Consider the following 17,600-nt stretch of genomic DNA (forward strand, 5'->3'; position numbering starts at 1 on the left):
AGACCCAGTAGGAGGAGAGAGGAGGTAGGGTTAATAGACCCAGTAGGAGGAGAGAGGAGGTAGGGTTAATAGACCCAGTAGGAGGAGAGAGGAGGTAGGGTTTATAGACCCAGTAGGAGGAGAGAGGAGGTAGGGTTTATAGACCCAGTAGGAGGAGAGAGGAGGTAGGGTTTATAGACCCAGTAGGAGGAGAGAGGAGGTAGGGTTATAGACCCAGTAGGAGGAGAGAGGAGGTAGGGTTATAGACCCAGTAGAGAGTGAGGTAGGGTTATAGACCCAGTAGGAGGAGGTAGGGTTATAGACCCAGTAGGAGGAGGTAGGGTTATAGACCCAGTAGGAGGAGGTAGGGTTAATAGACCCAGTAGGAGAGAGGTAGGGTTAATAGACCCAGTAGGAGGAGAGAGGAGGTAGGGTTATAGACCCAGTAGGAGGAGAGAGGAGGTAGGGTTATAGACCCAGTAGGAGGAGAGAGGAGGTAGGGTTAATAGACCCAGTAGGAGGAGAGAGGAGGTAGGGTTAATAGACCCAGTAGGAGGAGAGAGGAGGTAGGGTTATAGACCCAGTAGGAGGAGAGAGGAGGTAGGGTTATAGACCCAGTAGGAGGAGAGAGGAGGTAGGGTTAATAGACCCAGTAGGAGGAGAGAGGAGGTAGGGTTAATAGACCCAGTAGGAGGAGAGAGGAGGTAGGGTTATAGACCCAGTAGGAGGAGAGAGGAGGTAGGGTTATAGACCCAGTAGAGGAGAGGAGGTAGGGTTAATAGACCCAGTAGGAGGAGAGAGGAGGTAGGGTTATAGACCCAGTAGGAGGAGAGAGGAGGTAGGGTTATAGACCCAGTAGGAGGAGCAGAGGAGGTAGGGTTAATAGACCCAGTAGGAGGAGAGAGGAGGTAGGGTTATAGACCCAGTAGGAGGAGCAGAGGAGGTAGGGTTAATAGACCCAGTAGGAGGAGAGAGGAGGTAGGGTTATAGACCCAGTAGGAGGAGAGAGGAGGTAGGGTTAATAGACCCAGTAGGAGGAGAGAGGAGGTAGGGTTAATAGACCCAGTAGGAGGAGAGAGGAGGTAGGGTTAATAGACCCAGTAGGAGGAGAGAGGAGGTAGGGTTAATAGACCCAGTAGGAGGAGAGAGGAGGTAGGGTTATAGACCCAGTAGGAGGAGAGAGGAGGTAGGGTTAATAGACCCAGTAGGAGGAGAGAGGAGGTAGGGTTATAGACCCAGTAGGAGGAGAGAGGAGGTAGGGTTAATAGACCCAGTAGGAGGAGAGAGGAGGTAGGGTTATAGACCCAGTAGGAGGAGAGAGGAGGTAGGGTTATAGACCCAGTAGGAGGAGCGAGGAGGTAGGGTTATAGACCCAGTAGGAGGAGCGAGGAGGTAGGGTTAATAGACCCAGTAGGAGGAGAGAGGAGGTAGGGTTATAGACCCAGTAGGAGGAGAGAGGAGGTAGGGTTATAGACCCAGTAGGAGGAGAGAGGAGGTAGGGTTATAGACCCAGTAGGAGGAGAGAGGAGGTAGGGTTAATAGACCCAGTAGGAGGAGAGAGGAGGTAGGGTTAATAGACCCAGTAGGAGGAGAGAGGAGGTAGGGTTATAGACCCAGTAGGAGGAGCGAGGAGGTAGGGTTATAGACCCAGTAGGAGGAGAGAGGAGGTAGGGTTAATAGACCCAGTAGGAGGAGAGAGGAGGTAGGGTTATAGACCCAGTAGGAGGAGAGAGGAGGTAGGGTTATAGACCCAGTAGGAGGAGAGAGGAGGTAGGGTTAATAGACCCAGTAGGAGGAGAGAGGAGGTAGGGTTATAGACCCAGTAGGAGGAGAGAGGAGGTATTGGTTAGATGTAGTACTGTGTTTACCTCGTGTCCCAGGTAGGCAGGCAGGACGGGCTGTTTCCTCTGCTGGAGGAAGTAGACGACCATGAGGGCGAAGACGTACGATGGCAGTCCTCCCTCCTCCGCTCGGTCCACGTGACAAATCTAACAGACAGAAACAATGTCCAAACACTGAAACGTGGGACACAAGGGACAATTATTTTTATTTATCTATCTATCTATATCTATATCTATATATATCTATATCTATATATATTTTAGATGATATATTTTACATTTTAAGGTAGTCCACCATTGACAACAATGCATAATTATTTACATTTACGTCATTTAGCAGACGCTCTTATCCAGAGTGAATTTGGCACCTCATCTTAAAAAACATCAAGGGGTAACACTGCTAGGCTAACTAACTGGTGACCAGGTAGTAATCAGGGTAATGAGGCGATTGACAGGTGCAGGTAAAATTCATAAACTCACCCGGGCCCAGTGTCTGAAGCCCAGGACCAGCGGCAGCAGCAGAGGCTCCTGATTTGCCAGCTCAGACAGGAAGGAGGTGGTCAAGCAGGCGTTGTCATTTCCTGCGCTCACCTTACACACCAGACCACTTGAGGGAGAACAACGACAGACAGGTTTCTTCGCGTACCCGAAAACTACATGTCCCATCAGCCACACTTTCACATCAGTCAAAAGGAGACCTGGTTATTTTCAGGAAGATTAGTGTTAAACAACACAACTGTTATGTAGCCAGATAACAGCTCATTACAAAGACCAGCTTCTGTCCAGCTTCACTAACAACGGGATGTAATTAATGGACTGACCTGTCCAGCTTCACTAACAACGGGATGTGATTAATGAAGGACTGACCTGTCCAGCTTCACTAACAACGGGATGTGATTAAAGGACTGACCTGTCCAGCTTCACTAACAACGGGTGTGATTAATGAAGGACTGACCTGTCCAGCTTCACTAACAACGGGATGTGATTAATGAAGGACTGACCTGTCCAGCTTCACTAACAACGGGATGTGATTAAAGGACTGACCTGTCCAGCTTCACTAACAACGGGTGTGATTAATGAAGGACTGACCTGTCCAGCTTCACTAACAACGGGATGTGATTAAAGGACTGACCTTTCCAGCTTCACTAACAACGGGATGTAATAAATGGACTGACCTGTCCAGCTTCACTAACAACGGGATGTGATTAATGGGCTGACCTGTCCAGCTTCACTAACAACGGGATTGATTAATGGACTGACCTGTCCAGCTTCACTAACAACGGGATGTTATTAAATGGACTGACCTGTCCAGCTTCACTAACAACGGGATGTTATTAAATGGACTGACCTGTCCAGCTTCACTAACAACGGGATGTGATTAATGGACTGACCTGTCCAGCTTCACTAACAACGGGTGTGATTAATGGACTGACCTGTCCAGCTTCACTAACAACGGGATGTGATTAATGAAGGACTGACCAGTCCAGCTTCACTAACAACGGGAAGTGATTAATGAAGGACTGACCAGTCCAGCTTCACTAACAACGGGATGTGATTACTGGACTGACCTGTCCAGCTTCACTAACAACGGGATGTGATTAATGGACTGACCTGTCCAGCTTCACTAACAACGGGATGTGATTAATGGACTGACCTGTCCAGCTTCACTAACAACGGGATGTGATTAATGGACTGACCTGTCCAGCTTCACTAACAACGGGTGTGATTAATGAAGGACTGACCAGTCCAGCTTCACTAACAACGGGATGTGATTAATGGACTGACCTGTCCAGCTTCACTAACAACGGGATGTGATTAATGGACTGACCTGTCCAGCTTCACTAACAACGGGTGTGATTAATGAAGGACTGACCAGTCCAGCTTCACTAACAACGGGATGTGATTAATGAAGGACTGACCAGTCCAGCTTCACTAACAACGGGATGTGATTACTGGACTGACCTGTCCAGCTTCACTAACAACGGGATGTGATTACTGGACTGACCTGTCCAGCTTCACTAACAACGGGATGTGATTAATGGACTGACCTGTCCTTGTCTTTACAGATGACCACAGGTACCCTGGCGTGGAAGTCTGCCTCCAGGCTCTCATAGAGAACTAGAAATCACCAACATCTCCGTGTGATCACTCCCGTCGATGGCTATCACAATGTTAACAACGCTAAAAAGTATCATTGGTTATTTTCGGTATTCTAGCTAGCGTAGCATCTCAAGAGGTAGACGGTACTCACGGCTGACAGACAGGCTCTCCTGAACCAGCAACAGAACCTCTGGTTGATGCATCTGTGAATACAGACACATATAAACCAGTTAACCGTGTAACACACACACACACACACACACACTTACATGTGAATCCATAAAGAAATAGGTGGGGCTAAAGCTTAAGAGGGTGTGAATGATGCTGAATGGGCGGAGACAAAGAAGAGCTCTCCAGTAGGTACCAAAACATCCAAAGGCCATTTTCTCAAAAGTGAAGTTACAAGTTTATCAACTTTCAAAGCAGAATTACTTTCCCAATGTTCCTCAACTGTAGTGTATGATATACCATTTTCTAGCTCTGAGTCTCTACTATTATCCAATGTAAAAAAAAAAATAATAATTAAATGTTGCTACATAAAACCAAATTAAGGAGATCGGTCACAAATGAACATTAATTATGTAGCAACAGCTCTGGTTGACATTCCTAGAGTCAGCATTACCAATTGGACCCTGCCTCAACTTGAAACATCTGTGGCATTGTGTTGTTGTGACAAAACTGCACATTTTAGGAGCGGCCCTTTATTGTCCCCAGCACAAGGTGCACCTGTGTAATGATCATGCAGTTTAATAAACTTGCCACACCTGTCCGGTAGATGGGATTGTCTTGGCAAAGGAGAAATGCTCACTAACAAGGATGTTAACACATTTAAGCACAAAATTTAAGAGAAATAATGTTTTTGTGGGAATTGAACATTTCTGGGATATTTTATTTCAGTTCATGAAACATGAGGACCAACACTTTACATGTTGGGTTTATATATTTGGTTCAGTATAGATACAACATCAATGCAGAGGAAGACATGTCACAATACAACGCTGAAGATTAGCAGACTGAACTGCTCATTCAGAAAATAGGACACACACACACACACACACACCTCACACACACACACACCCAACTCACACACACCCAACTCACACACACACTCACACCTACACACCCAACTCACACACACACACCCAACTCACACACACACACCCAACTCACACACACACCCAACTCACACACCCAACTCACACACACACACCCAACTCACACACACACACCCAACTCACACACACACACCCAACTCACACCTCACACCCAACTCACACCTCACACACACACACACCTCACACACACACACCTCACACCCAACTCACACACACACACCCAACTCACACACACACACCCAACTCACACACACACCCAACTCACACCTCACACCCAACTCACACCTCACACACACACACACCTCACACACACACACCTCACACCCAACTCACACCTCACACACACACACCCAACACACACACCTCACACACACACCTCACACACACACCTCACACACACACCTCACACACACACACACCTCACACACACACACCCAACTCACACGAGGGGGGAACTGGACATCAATGTTGACGTCAGAATCCTTGAAACCAAACGTGGAGCAGGAAGACCCATAGAGCCTGAGCTTCACCTCTGAAAGAATAAGAAGGGATACTTTAGAAGTCCAGCAGGCAGGGGCTGTTCGTCAGAGACGAGGACCTGGAGTCCCCAGGGGCTGTTCGTCAGAGACGAGGACCTGGAGTCCCCAGGGGCTGTTCGTCAGAGACGAGGACCTGTAGTCCCCAGGGGCTGTTCGTCAGAGACGAGGACCTGGAGTCCCCAGGGGCTGTTCGTCAGAGACGAGGACCTGGAGTCCCCAGGGGCTGTTCGTCAGAGACGAGGACCTGGAGTCCCCAGGGGCTGTTCGTCAGAGACGAGGACCTGTAGTCCCCAGGGGCTGTTCCTCAGAGACGAGGACCTGTAGTCCCCAGGGGCTGTTCGTCAGAGACGAGGACCTGGAGTCCCCAGGGGCTGTTCCTCAGAGACGAGGACCTGTAGTCCCCAGGGGCTGTTCGTCAGAGACGAGGACCTGGAGTCCCCAGCAGGCAGGGGCTGTTCCTCAGAGACGAGGACCTGGAGTCCCCAGCAGGCAGGGGCTGTTCCTCAGAGACGAGGACCTGGAGTCCCCCAGGGGCTGTTCGTCAGAGACGAGGACCTGGAGTCCCCAGGGGCTGTTCGTCAGAGACGAGGACCTGGAGTCCCCAGGGGCTGTTCGTCAGAGACGAGGACCTGGAGTCCCCAGGGGCTGTTCGTCAGAGACGAGGACCTGGAGTCCCCAGGGGCTGTTCGTCAGAGACGAGGACCTGGAGTCCCCAGGGGCTGTTCGTCAGAGACGAGGACCTGGAGTCCCCAGGGGCTGTTCGTCAGAGACGAGGACCTGGAGTCCCCAGGGGCTGTTCGTCAGAGACGAGGACCTGGAGTCCCCAGGGGCTGTTCGTCAGAGACGAGGACCTGGAGTCCCCAGGGGCTGTTCGTCAGAGACGAGGACCTGGAGTCCCCAGGGGCTGTTCGTCAGAGACGAGGACCTGGAGTCCCCAGGGGCTGTTCGTCAGAGACGAGGACCTGGAGTCCCCAGGGGCTGTTCCTCAGAGACGAGGACCTGGAGTCCCCAGGGGCTGTTCCTCAGAGACGAGGACCTGGAGTCCCCAGGGGCTGTTCGTCAGAGACGAGGACCTGGAGTCCCCAGGGGCTGTTCGTCAGAGACGAGGACCTGGAGTCCCCAGGGGCTGTTCGTCAGAGACGAGGACCTGGAGTCCCCAGCAGGCAGGGGCTGTTCCTCAGAGACGAGGACCTGGAGTCCCCAGCAGGCAGGGGCTGTTCGTCAGAGACGAGGACCTGGAGTCCCCAGGGGCTGTTCGTCAGAGACGAGGACCTGTAGTCCCCAGCAGGCAGGGGCTGTTCGTCAGAGACGAGGACCTGTAGTCCCCAGGGGCTGTTCGTCAGAGACGAGGACCTGGAGTCCCCAGGGGCTGTTCCTCAGAGACGAGGACCTGGAGTCCCCAGCAGGCAGGGGCTGTTCGTCAGAGACGAGGACCTGGAGTCCCCAGCAGGCAGGGGCTGTTCGTCAGAGACGAGGACCTGGAGTCCCCAGGGGCTGTTCGTCAGAGACGAGGACCTGGAGTCCCCAGGGGCTGTTCGTCAGAGACGAGGACCTGGAGTACCCAGGGGCTGTTCCTCAGAGACGAGGACCTGGAGTCCCCAGGGGCTGTTCGTCAGACGAGGACCTGGAGTCCCCAGGGGCTGTTCGTCAGAGACGAGGACCTGGAGTCCCCAGGGGCTGTTCGTCAGAGACGAGGACCTGGAGTCCCCAGGGGCTGTTCGTCAGAGACGAGGACCTGGAGTCCCCAGGGGCTGTTCCTCAGAGACGAGGACCTGTAGTCCCCAGGGGCTGTTCCTCAGAGACGAGGACCTGGAGTCCCCAGGGGCTGTTCCTCAGAGACGAGGACCTGGAGTCCCCAGGGGCTGTTCGTCAGAGACGAGGACCTGGAGTCCCCAGGGGCTGTTCGTCAGAGACGAGGACCTGTAGTCCCCAGGGGCTGTTCGTCAGAGACGAGGACCTGGAGTCCCCAGGGGCTGTTCGTCAGAGACGAGGACCTGGAGTCCCCAGGGGCTGTTCGTCAGAGACGAGGACCTGGAGTCCCCAGGGGCTGTTCGTCAGAGACGAGGACCTGTAGTCCCCAGGGGCTGTTCCTCAGAGACGAGGACCTGTAGTCCCCAGGGGCTGTTCGTCAGAGACGAGGACCTGGAGTCCCCAGGGGCTGTTCCTCAGAGACGAGGACCTGGAGTCCCCAGCAGGCAGGGGCTGTTCGTCAGAGACGAGGACCTGGAGTCCCCAGGGGCTGTTCCTCAGAGACGAGGACCTGTAGTCCCCAGGGGCTGTTCGTCAGAGACGAGGACCTGGAGTCCCCAGCAGGCAGGGGCTGTTCCTCAGAGACGAGGACCTGGAGTCCCCAGCAGGCAGGGGCTGTTCCTCAGAGACGAGGACCTGGAGTCCCCAGCAGGCAGGGGCTGTTCCTCAGAGACGAGGACCTGGAGTCCCCAGGGGCTGTTCCTCAGAGACGAGGACCTGGAGTCCCCAGGGGCTGTTCGTCAGAGACGAGGACCTGGAGTCCCCAGGGGCTGTTCGTCAGAGACGAGGACCTGGAGTCCCCAGGGGCTGTTCCTCAGAGACGAGGACCTGGAGTCCCCAGGGGCTGTTCGTCAGAGACGAGGACCTGTAGTCCCCAGGGGCTGTTCGTCAGAGACGAGGACCTGGAGTCCCCAGGGGCTGTTCGTCAGAGACGAGGACCTGGAGTCCCCAGGGGCTGTTCCTCAGAGACGAGGACCTGGAGTCCCCAGGGGCTGTTCCTCAGAGACGAGGACCTGGAGTCCCCAGGGGCTGTTCCTCAGAGACGAGGACCTGGAGTCCCCAGCAGGCAGGGGCTGTTCGTCAGAGACGAGGACCTGGAGTCCCCAGGGGCCGTTCCTCAGAGACGAGGACCTGTAGTCCCCAGGGGCCGTTCCTCAGAGACGAGGACCTGTAGTCTCCAGGGGCTGTTCCTCAGAGACGAGGACCTGGAGTCCCCAGCAGGCAGGGGCTGTTCCTCAGAGACGAGGACCTGGAGTCCCCAGGGGCTGTTCGTCAGAGACGAGGACCTGGAGTCCCCAGGGGCTGTTCCTCAGAAACGAGGACCTGGAGTCCCCAGGGGCTGTTCGTCAGAGACGAGGACCTGGAGTCCCCAGGGGCTGTTCCTCAGAAACGAGAGAGGAGAGAGAGAGCAGCCAGGTCCTACTGAGAGGAGAGAGAGCAGCAGCAGCAGCCAGGTCCTACTGAGAGGAGAGAGAGAGCAGCAGCAGCAGCCAGGTCCTACTGAGAGGAGAGAGAGAGCAGCAGCAGCAGCCAGGTCCTACTGAGAGGAGAGAGAGAGCAGCAGCAGCAGCCAGGTCCTACTGAGAGGAGAGAGAGAGCAGCAGCAGCAGCCAGGATCTACTGAGAGGAGAGAGAGAGCAGCAGCAGCAGCCAGGTCCTACTGAGAGGAGAGAGAGAGCAGCAGCAGCCAGGTCCTACTGAGAGGAGAGAGAGCAGCAGCAGCAGCCAGGTCCTACTGAGAGGAGAGAGAGAGCAGCAGCAGCAGCCAGGTCCTACTGAGAGGAGAGAGAGAGCAGCAGCAGCAGCCAGGTCCTACTGAGAGGAGAGAGAGAGAGCAGCAGCAGCAGCCAGGTCCTACTGAGAGGAGAGAGAGAGCAGCAGCAGCAGCCAGGTCCTACTGAGAGGAGAGAGAGAGCAGCAGCAGCCAGGTCCTACTGAGAGGAGAGAGAGAGCAGCAGCAGCAGCCAGGTCCTACTGAGAGGAGAGAGAGAGCAGCAGCAGCAGCCAGGTCCTACTGAGAGGAGAGAGAGAGCAGCAGCAGCAGCCAGGTCCTACTGAGAGGAGAGAGAGAGAGCAGCAGCAGCAGCCAGGTCCTACTGAGAGGAGAGAGAGAGGCAGCAGCAGCAGCCAGGTCCTACTGAGAGGAGAGAGAGAGCAGCAGCCAGGTCCTACTGAGAGGAGAGAGAGAGCAGCAGCAGCAGCCAGGTCCTACTGAGAGGAGAGAGAGAGCAGCAGCAGCAGCCAGGTCCTACTGAGAGGAGAGAGAGAGCAGCAGCAGCAGCCAGGTCCTACTGAGAGGAGAGAGAGAGCAGCAGCCAGGTCCTACTGAGAGGAGAGAGAGAGCAGCAGCCAGGTCCTACTGAGAGGAGAGAGAGAGCAGCAGCCAGGTCCTACTGAGAGGAGAGAGAGAGCAGCAGCAGCAGCCAGGTCCTACTGAGAGGAGAGAGAGGAGCAGCAGCAGCCAGGTCCTACTGAGAGGAGAGAGAGAGAGCAGCAGCCAGGTCCTACTGAGAGGAGAGAGAGAGCAGAGCAGCAGCCAGGTCCTACTGAGAGGAGAGAGAGAGAGCAGCAGCCAGGTCCTACTGAGAGGAGAGAGAGAGCAGCAGCCAGGTCCTACTGAGAGGAGAGAGAGAGCAGCAGCCAGGTCCTACTGAGAGAGAGAGAGAGAGCAGCAGCCAGGTCCTACTGAGAGGAGAGAGAGAGCAGCAGCCAGGTCCTACTGAGAGGAGAGAGAGAGCAGCAGCCAGGTCCTACTGAGAGGAGAGAGAGAGCAGCAGCCAGGTCCTACTGAGAGGAGAGAGAGAGCAGCAGCCAGGTCCTACTGAGAGGAGAGAGAGAGCAGCAGCCAGGTCCTACTGAGAGGAGAGAGAGAGCAGCAGCCAGGTCCTACTGAGAGGAGAGAGAGAGCAGCAGCCAGGTCCTACTGAGAGGAGAGAGAGAGCAGCAGCCAGGTCCTACTGAGAGGAGAGAGAGGAGCAGCAGCCAGGTCCTACTGAGAGGAGAGAGAGAGAGCAGCAGCCAGGTCCTACTGAGAGGAGAGAGAGAGAGCAGCAGCCAGGTCCTACTGAGAGGAGAGAGAGCAGCAGCAGCAGCAGCCAGGTCCTACTGAGAGGAGAGAGAGAGAGCAGCAGCCAGGTCCTACTGAGAGGAGAGAGAGAGCAGCAGCAGCAGCCAGGTCCTACTGAGAGGAGAGAGAGAGCAGCAGCCAGGTCCTACTGAGAGGAGAGAGAGAGCAGCAGCCAGTTTTTCTTTGAGAAGTACAGCACCAAACATCTTAATTGGATGGAAAATTCCATGACTAAAGACCTTCTCTGCTAAAACTTAATTACAGATTCCTTGATTTATCTCAGATATTTTGAGGAAATGTTACTGGCTAAGTTGTTGCTACGGTGGCTCAAGAAGGACAACCCGTAATATTGCCGCTTTTGTCTCGATTTTCAAGTTAAGGTCTTTAGGCAGTACGCGAGCACAGAAGTTCCTATCACCTAGCCAAGTTCTGCCAGGAGCAAACCCAACAAACAGTATGTATACAGACGGCGTAAAGATAAACACTTCTAGCCCAGTCTACTCCGGTCGTTCTCTCACCAGGCAGGACGGACATTAGGACTTCCTGCATGTTGGAGACGATCCGTCGTCTGTTCTCTACATCCTGGTCACTCATCCCCATCTCTCTGACCACGCCCTCCAAAGCCACGCCCACCGCCGCCACCTGCTCCGCCCCGGGGGGTACGAGATCCGTCAACATCACTTCCTCTCGACGCTCCTACACGAGAGGAAGCAGACACACGAGGGGGGGGGGGGATCATATAATGAACACATCGTTTTGGATGATAGAACGTAGAAGTGAATAGCATCACATGTTCTAACCTTGGCTCTCCTCTTGTGCCACTTGTCTTTGACGTGTCTGTGAGCTTCAGAGACAGAGTCCAGCAGAACCTCACACAGACAGCAGGTGTAGACAGCGCTGGGGTTACTGCGGGACCTCTGAGACAGACAGACAGACAGACAGACAGACAGACAGACAGACAGACAGACAGACAGACAGACAGACAGACAGACAGACAGACAGACAGACAGACAGACAGACAGACAGACAGACAGACAGACAGACAGACAGACAGACAGACAGACAGACAGACAGACAGACAGACAGACAGACAGACAGACAGACAGACAGACAGACAGACAGACAGACAGACAGACAGACAGACAGACAGACAGACAGACAGACAGACAGACAGACAGACAGACAGACAGACAGACAGACAGACAGACAGACAGACAGACAGACAGACAGACAGACAGACAGACAGACAGACAGACAGACAGACAGACAGACAGACAGACAGACAGACAGACAGACAGACAGACAGACAGACAGACAGACAGACAGACAGACAGACAGACAGACAGACAGACAGACAGACAGACAGACAGACAGACAGACAGACAGACAGACAGACAGACAGACAGACAGACAGACAGACAGACAGACAGACAGACAGACAGACAGACAGACAGACAGACAGACAGACAGACAGACAGACAGACAGACAGACAGACAGACAGACAGACAGACAGACAGACAGACAGACAGACAGACAGACAGACAGACAGACAGACAGACAGACAGACAGACAGACAGACAGACAGACAGACAGACAGACAGACAGACAGACAGACAGACAGACAGACAGACAGACAGACAGACAGACAGACAGACAGACAGACAGACAGACAGACAGACAGACAGACAGACAGACAGACAGACAGACAGACAGACAGACAGACAGACAGACAGACAGACAGACAGACAGACAGACAGACAGACAGACAGACAGACAGACAGACAGACAGACAGACAGACAGACAGACAGACAGACAGACAGACAGACAGACAGACAGACAGACAGACAGACAGACAGACAGACAGACAGACAGACAGACAGACAGACAGACAGACAGACAGACAGACAGACAGACAGACAGACAGACAGACAGACAGACAGACAGACAGACAGACAGACAGACAGACAGACAGACAGACAGACAGACAGACAGAGAGATGTCATTGGTCACGTTCCCCTGCATATACCAATGCGTCGGCTGTGCCGCCAGGCACCATGCTGCTATAACGTGAGGGTAAGATATGTAAAATAACTACGCAGGCATTGTAAGATCTGGCATGAGTCAGCAACGCCTGGGCAGAGGAACGCGCACAGTGTCCGTAGAGGACTCAGGAAGTAAGTCAAGCCTCTGATTAGTTGAATCAGTGTCCGTAGAGGACTCAGGAAGTAAGTCAAGCCTCTGATTAGTTGAATCAGTGTCCGTAGAGGACTCAGGAAGTAAGTCAAGCCTCTGATTAGTTGAATCAGTGTCCGTAGAGGACTCAGGAAGTAAGTCAAGCCTCTGATTAGTTGAATCAGTGTCCGTAGAGGACTCAGGAAGTAAGTCAAGCCTCTGATTAGTTGAATCAGTGTCCGTAGAGGACTCAGGAAGTAAGTCAAGCCTCTGATTAGTTGAATCAGTGTCCGTAGAGGACTCAGGAAGTAAGTCAAGCCTCTGATTAGTTGAATCAGTGTCCGTAGAGGACTCAGGAAGTAAGTCAAGCCTCTGATTAGTTGAATCAGTGTCCGTAGAGGACTCAGGAAGTAAGTCAAGCCTCTGATTAGTTGAATCAGTGTCCGTAGAGGACTCAGGAAGTAAGTCAAGCCTCTGATTAGTTGAATCAGTGTCCGTAGAGGACTCAGGAAGTAAGTCAAGCCTCTGATTAGTTGAATCAGTGTCCGTAGAGGACTCAGGAAGTAAGTCAAGCCTCTGATTAGTTGAATCAGTGTCCGTAGAGGACTCAGGAAGTAAGTCAAGCCTCTGATTAGTTGAATCAGTGTCCGTAGAGGACTCAGGAAGTAAGTCAAGCCTCTGATTAGTTGAATCAGTGTCCGTAGAGGACTCAGGAAGTAAGTCAAGCCTCTGATTAGTTGAATCAGTGTCCGTAGAGGACTCAGGAAGTAAGTCAAGCCTCTGATTAGTTGAATCAGTGTCCGTAGAGGACTCAGGAAGTAAGTCAAGCCTCTGATTAGTTGAATCAGTGTCCGTAGAGGACTCAGGAAGTAAGTCAAGCCTCTGATTAGTTGAATCAGTTGTGTGTGCGCGTGCGGGGACCAGAACAAAATGTATATCGTTGGAAATACTAAAGGAACGCGAGTGACACAGTTACTCCTGTCGTCTCCTGATGGACGCCACACCTTCTTCAGACGGAAGATCTCCTCTCTGCCGTTCTTCTCCTCCGCCCGTTTCAGTCCCAGCAGCTCTTTGGTTGACAGAGATGACTCATCCACCACCGGCCCACGGTCTTCCTCACCTAGACCCCGCCTCCGGTTCCTACGGTTCCTACGGTTCTTCCCCCCTGGAGAAACCAAGTCACGTTACCCGTAGTCCAGACAACTTCCTGACTCCACAGCCATGTAAATTGTGGCTTAATTGTGACTGACTGATCTACAACTAATATTGAGTAGTTATTTATGACGCAAGGTGATTTGTTGATCCGTCACTCGACTCGCCTTTAAAACTGGCTGCAATGTGGAACGCACCCCATGCAGATAATCTACAGATTACAGATAGCCCCACCCCATGTAGGTAACCTACAGATTACAGATAGCCCCACTCCATGCAGATTACAGATAGCCCCACCCCATGTAGATTACCTACAAACTACAGATAGCCCCACCCCATGTAGATTACCTACAGATTACAGACTACAGATAGCCCCACCCCATGTAGATTACCTACAGACTACAGATTACAGACTACAGACTACAGATAGCCCCACCCCATGTAGATAACCTACAGATTACAGACTACAGATAGCCCCACCCCATGTAGATTACCTACAGATTACAGACTACAGATAGCCCCACCCCATGTAGATTACCTACAGACTACAGATAGCCCCACCCCATGTAGATTACCTACAGATTACAGACTACAGATAGCCCCACCCCATGTAGATAACCTACAGATTACAGACTACAGATAGCCCCACCCCATGTAGATTACCTACAGATTACAGACTACAGATAGCCCCACCCCATGTAGATTACCTACAGACTACAGATAGCCCCACCCCATGTAGATTACCTACAGATTACAGACTACAGATAGCCCCACCCCATGTAGATAACCTACAGATTACAGACTACAGACTACAGATAGCCCCACCCCATGCAGATAATCTACAGATAGCCCCACCCCATGTAGATTACAGATAGCCCCACCCCATGTAGATTACAGATAGCCCCACCCCATGTAGATTACAGATAACCCAGGGCTGGGTGTTGGTTGGGTCTACCTGAGCTGTGTAGTCTACCTGAGCTGTGTAGTCTACCTGAGCTGTGAGCTGTGTAGTCTACCTGAGCTGTGAGCTGTGTAGTCTACCTGAGCTGTATAGTCTACCTGAGCTGAGTAGTCTACCTGAGCTGTGAGCTGTGTAGTCTACCTGAGCTGTGAGCTGTGTAGTCTACCGGAGCTGTGAGCTGTGTAGTCTACCTGAGCTGTGAGCTGTGTAGTCTACCTGAGCTGTGTAGTCTACCTGAGCTGTGTAGTCTACCTGAGCTGAGTAGTCTACCTGAGCTGAGTAGTCTACCTGAGCTGAGTAGTCTACCTGAGCTGTGAGCTGTGTAGTCTACCTGAGCTGTGTAGTCTACCTGAGCTGTGTAGTCTACCTGAGCTGTGTAGTCTACCTGAGCTGTGTAGTCTACCTGAGCTGTGAGCTGTGTAGTCTACCTGAGCTGTGAGCTGTGTAGTCTACCTGAGCTGTATAGTCTACCTGAGCTGAGTAGTCTACCTGAGCTGTGAGCTGAGTAGTCTACCTGAGCTGTGAGCTGTGTAGTCTACCTGAGCTGTGTAGTCTACCTGAGCTGTGTAGTCTACCTGAGCTGTGTAGTCTACCTGAGCTGTGAGCTGTGTAGTCTACCTGAGCTGTGTAGTCTACCTGAGCTGAGTAGTCTACCTGAGCTGTGAGCTGAGTAGTCTACCTGAGCTGTGAGCTGTGTAGTCTACCTGAGCTGTGAGCTGTGTAGTCTACCTGAGCTGTGTAGTCTACCTGAGCTGAGTAGTCTACCTGAGCTGTGAGCTGAGTAGTCTACCTGAGCTGTGAGGTGTGTAGTCTACCTGAGCTGTGTAGTCTACCTGAGCTGTGTAGTCTACCTGAGCTGTGTAGTCTACCTGAGCTGTGAGCTGTGTAGTCTACCTGAGCTGTGTAGTCTACCTGAGCTGAGTAGTCTACCTGAGCTGTGAGCTGAGTAGTCTACCTGAGCTGTGAGCTGAGTAGTCTACCTGAGCTGTGAGGTGTGTAGTCTACCTGAGCTGTGTAGTCTACCTGAGCTGTGAGCTGTGTAGTCTACCTGAGCTGTGAGCTGTGTAGTCTACCTGAGCTGTGAGCTGTGTAGTCTACCTGAGCTGTGAGCTGTGTAGTCTACCTGAGCTGTGAGCTGTGTAGTCTACCTGAGCTGTGAGCTGTGTAGTCTACCTGAGCTGTGAGCTGTGTAGTCTACCTGAGCTGTGAGCTGTGTTGTCAGCGTTGTCCCTCCGTCCCTGATCCCAGTCCTCTCCTGGGTCCTCTCCCTGAGATGTTCTCCTCCAGCGCTGTGAGGGGCGCTCTCTCCAGTTCTCCTCCCGGCCCTCGACCAGGCCCTCTGCCTGCTGGCTCTCTGGGTACCTGCAAAGTGTTAGCATGGCAACTTAGTGCGACATGTTTTCCTATGGGAAATGTTCCGTTTTAGGAATAAGTGTATTTTGGTACCTGGGTCTCTGGAAACCCTCCCTCTGAGAGGGGCTTTTCCCCCCCTTGAACACCACCCCCCTAGGGGAGCTGCTGAGGGGCCCCATCCCTCCCTTCTTGGGACTGGCGCGGTAGAACCCACCGTGGCCACCCCTCTCCGGCTTGGGACTGTATCCTCTCCCAGCGTCCTGGTTCCTCCAGGCCTCTGGTTCGGTTGCCACCGCGACCCTCTCCCGGCCTCCCTGTTTAGGGTAACGTGGCCTGCCTCCTGACTCTTCCATGGTGTTTCTACTAGACCTGTGGGGGAGACAAGGAGAGAAGTAGCTAGTTCAAATCAAATGCATTGCTACTTCATTACTACTTCTGGGTAATGTAGTAGTGGCCACTAGCTCTGGTCCAGGGTGTTCGTGGAGGAAATACTAACGAAACCCTGGACAATAACTAAGTGGCCACAAGCTCATACAACGAGCACAGGTAATGACAGTTAATTCATTTGGCTTATCTCTCTATATCTGTTACTTCTTCAAAAACTAGGCTAGCTAAAGTTAGCTGCTAGTAGTTTGGCACTTTAACTATTAATAAGGCCCAATGGTTTACGAACAACTGGCAGCTCGTTGTGTGGATCACATATTAGCTAGCTAAGACTTTCGTTACATATTAAAAACAACTCGACTGGCAAATGTACAACTAGCTGTTAACCTGGTGACAACATGCTAACTAGTTGGTTAACTAAAGCCACCATGACGTGACATTTAGCTAGACTTTTTGCTTATCTAAAACTAAATACTTCGGACTGGCATGTGTTGGATCTAACGTTATTACTAAAAAAAACTTTAAAAAACAATAGCTAGCTTTGTCTGATTTCACCATCTGTTGTGGAATGAAACAGCTAAAGTGAATAGTTAACTAACTACATTAGCTAGCCTGATATCTAGCTGGCTACTCATGCTAACTGTCCATTGGGATGCACTGCTAGCTAGCTAACACACAAACAATAACTGGTTACCAATAATAATAATAGGTAGATATTTAGAAATACCTTTTGTCTTTGTATGGCCAGCATGCTACTGTGTTTATTCGCTATATCGTTAGTTTTAAAATAGCACAACACAGATGATCCATGATATTGACGAGATATTCAAGCCGCCACTCTTAACAACCGTCTCCAGGGCAGTCCGGAAGAGAAACTGGGACCATTCTAGCCAATGAGGGGACAGATACGCGTGTGAACATTTTAGTCATTTAGCAGACGCTCTTATCCAGAGTAGTGAATACATACATTTCATTTCATGCATATTTTTTATTTTTTTGTACTGGCCCCCCGTGGGAATCGAACCCACAACCCTTGGCGTTGCAAACACCATGCTCTACCAACTGAGCCACACGGGAACAACTTGTGGTCCGGTCTACAAGCACTTTACCTATCACCTTTATGCACCAAAACATCCATTGAATTATTCAAATAATTCTTGCTGCGAACCATTTTTTTTTTTTTTTT

General features: G+C 52.0%; 1 protein-coding gene across 1 annotated transcript in view; it reads right to left on the bottom strand.

Annotated features, from left to right (window-relative positions):
- LOC106585979 (terminal uridylyltransferase 7) overlaps positions 1-17,600 on the bottom strand; it is a 59,414-nt gene extending 41,814 nt beyond the window's left edge. Inside the window, 11 exon segments of the mRNA XM_082968751.1 lie at positions 1,848-1,967; positions 2,301-2,427; positions 3,869-3,938; positions 4,072-4,123; positions 5,479-5,567; positions 10,909-11,086; positions 11,191-11,307; positions 13,569-13,729; positions 15,876-16,039; positions 16,124-16,399; positions 17,142-17,600. Of these exon segments, the coding sequence (XP_082824877.1) occupies positions 1,848-1,967; positions 2,301-2,427; positions 3,869-3,938; positions 4,072-4,123; positions 5,479-5,567; positions 10,909-11,086; positions 11,191-11,307; positions 13,569-13,729; positions 15,876-16,039; positions 16,124-16,383 (1,338 nt within the window). The 5' untranslated portion in view covers positions 16,384-16,399; positions 17,142-17,600.

Source organism: Salmo salar, chromosome 24, assembly GCF_965601325.2.
Source record: "Salmo salar chromosome 24, fSalSal1, whole genome shotgun sequence".
In the NCBI taxonomy this organism is placed as follows: Eukaryota; Metazoa; Chordata; class Actinopteri; order Salmoniformes; family Salmonidae; genus Salmo; species Salmo salar.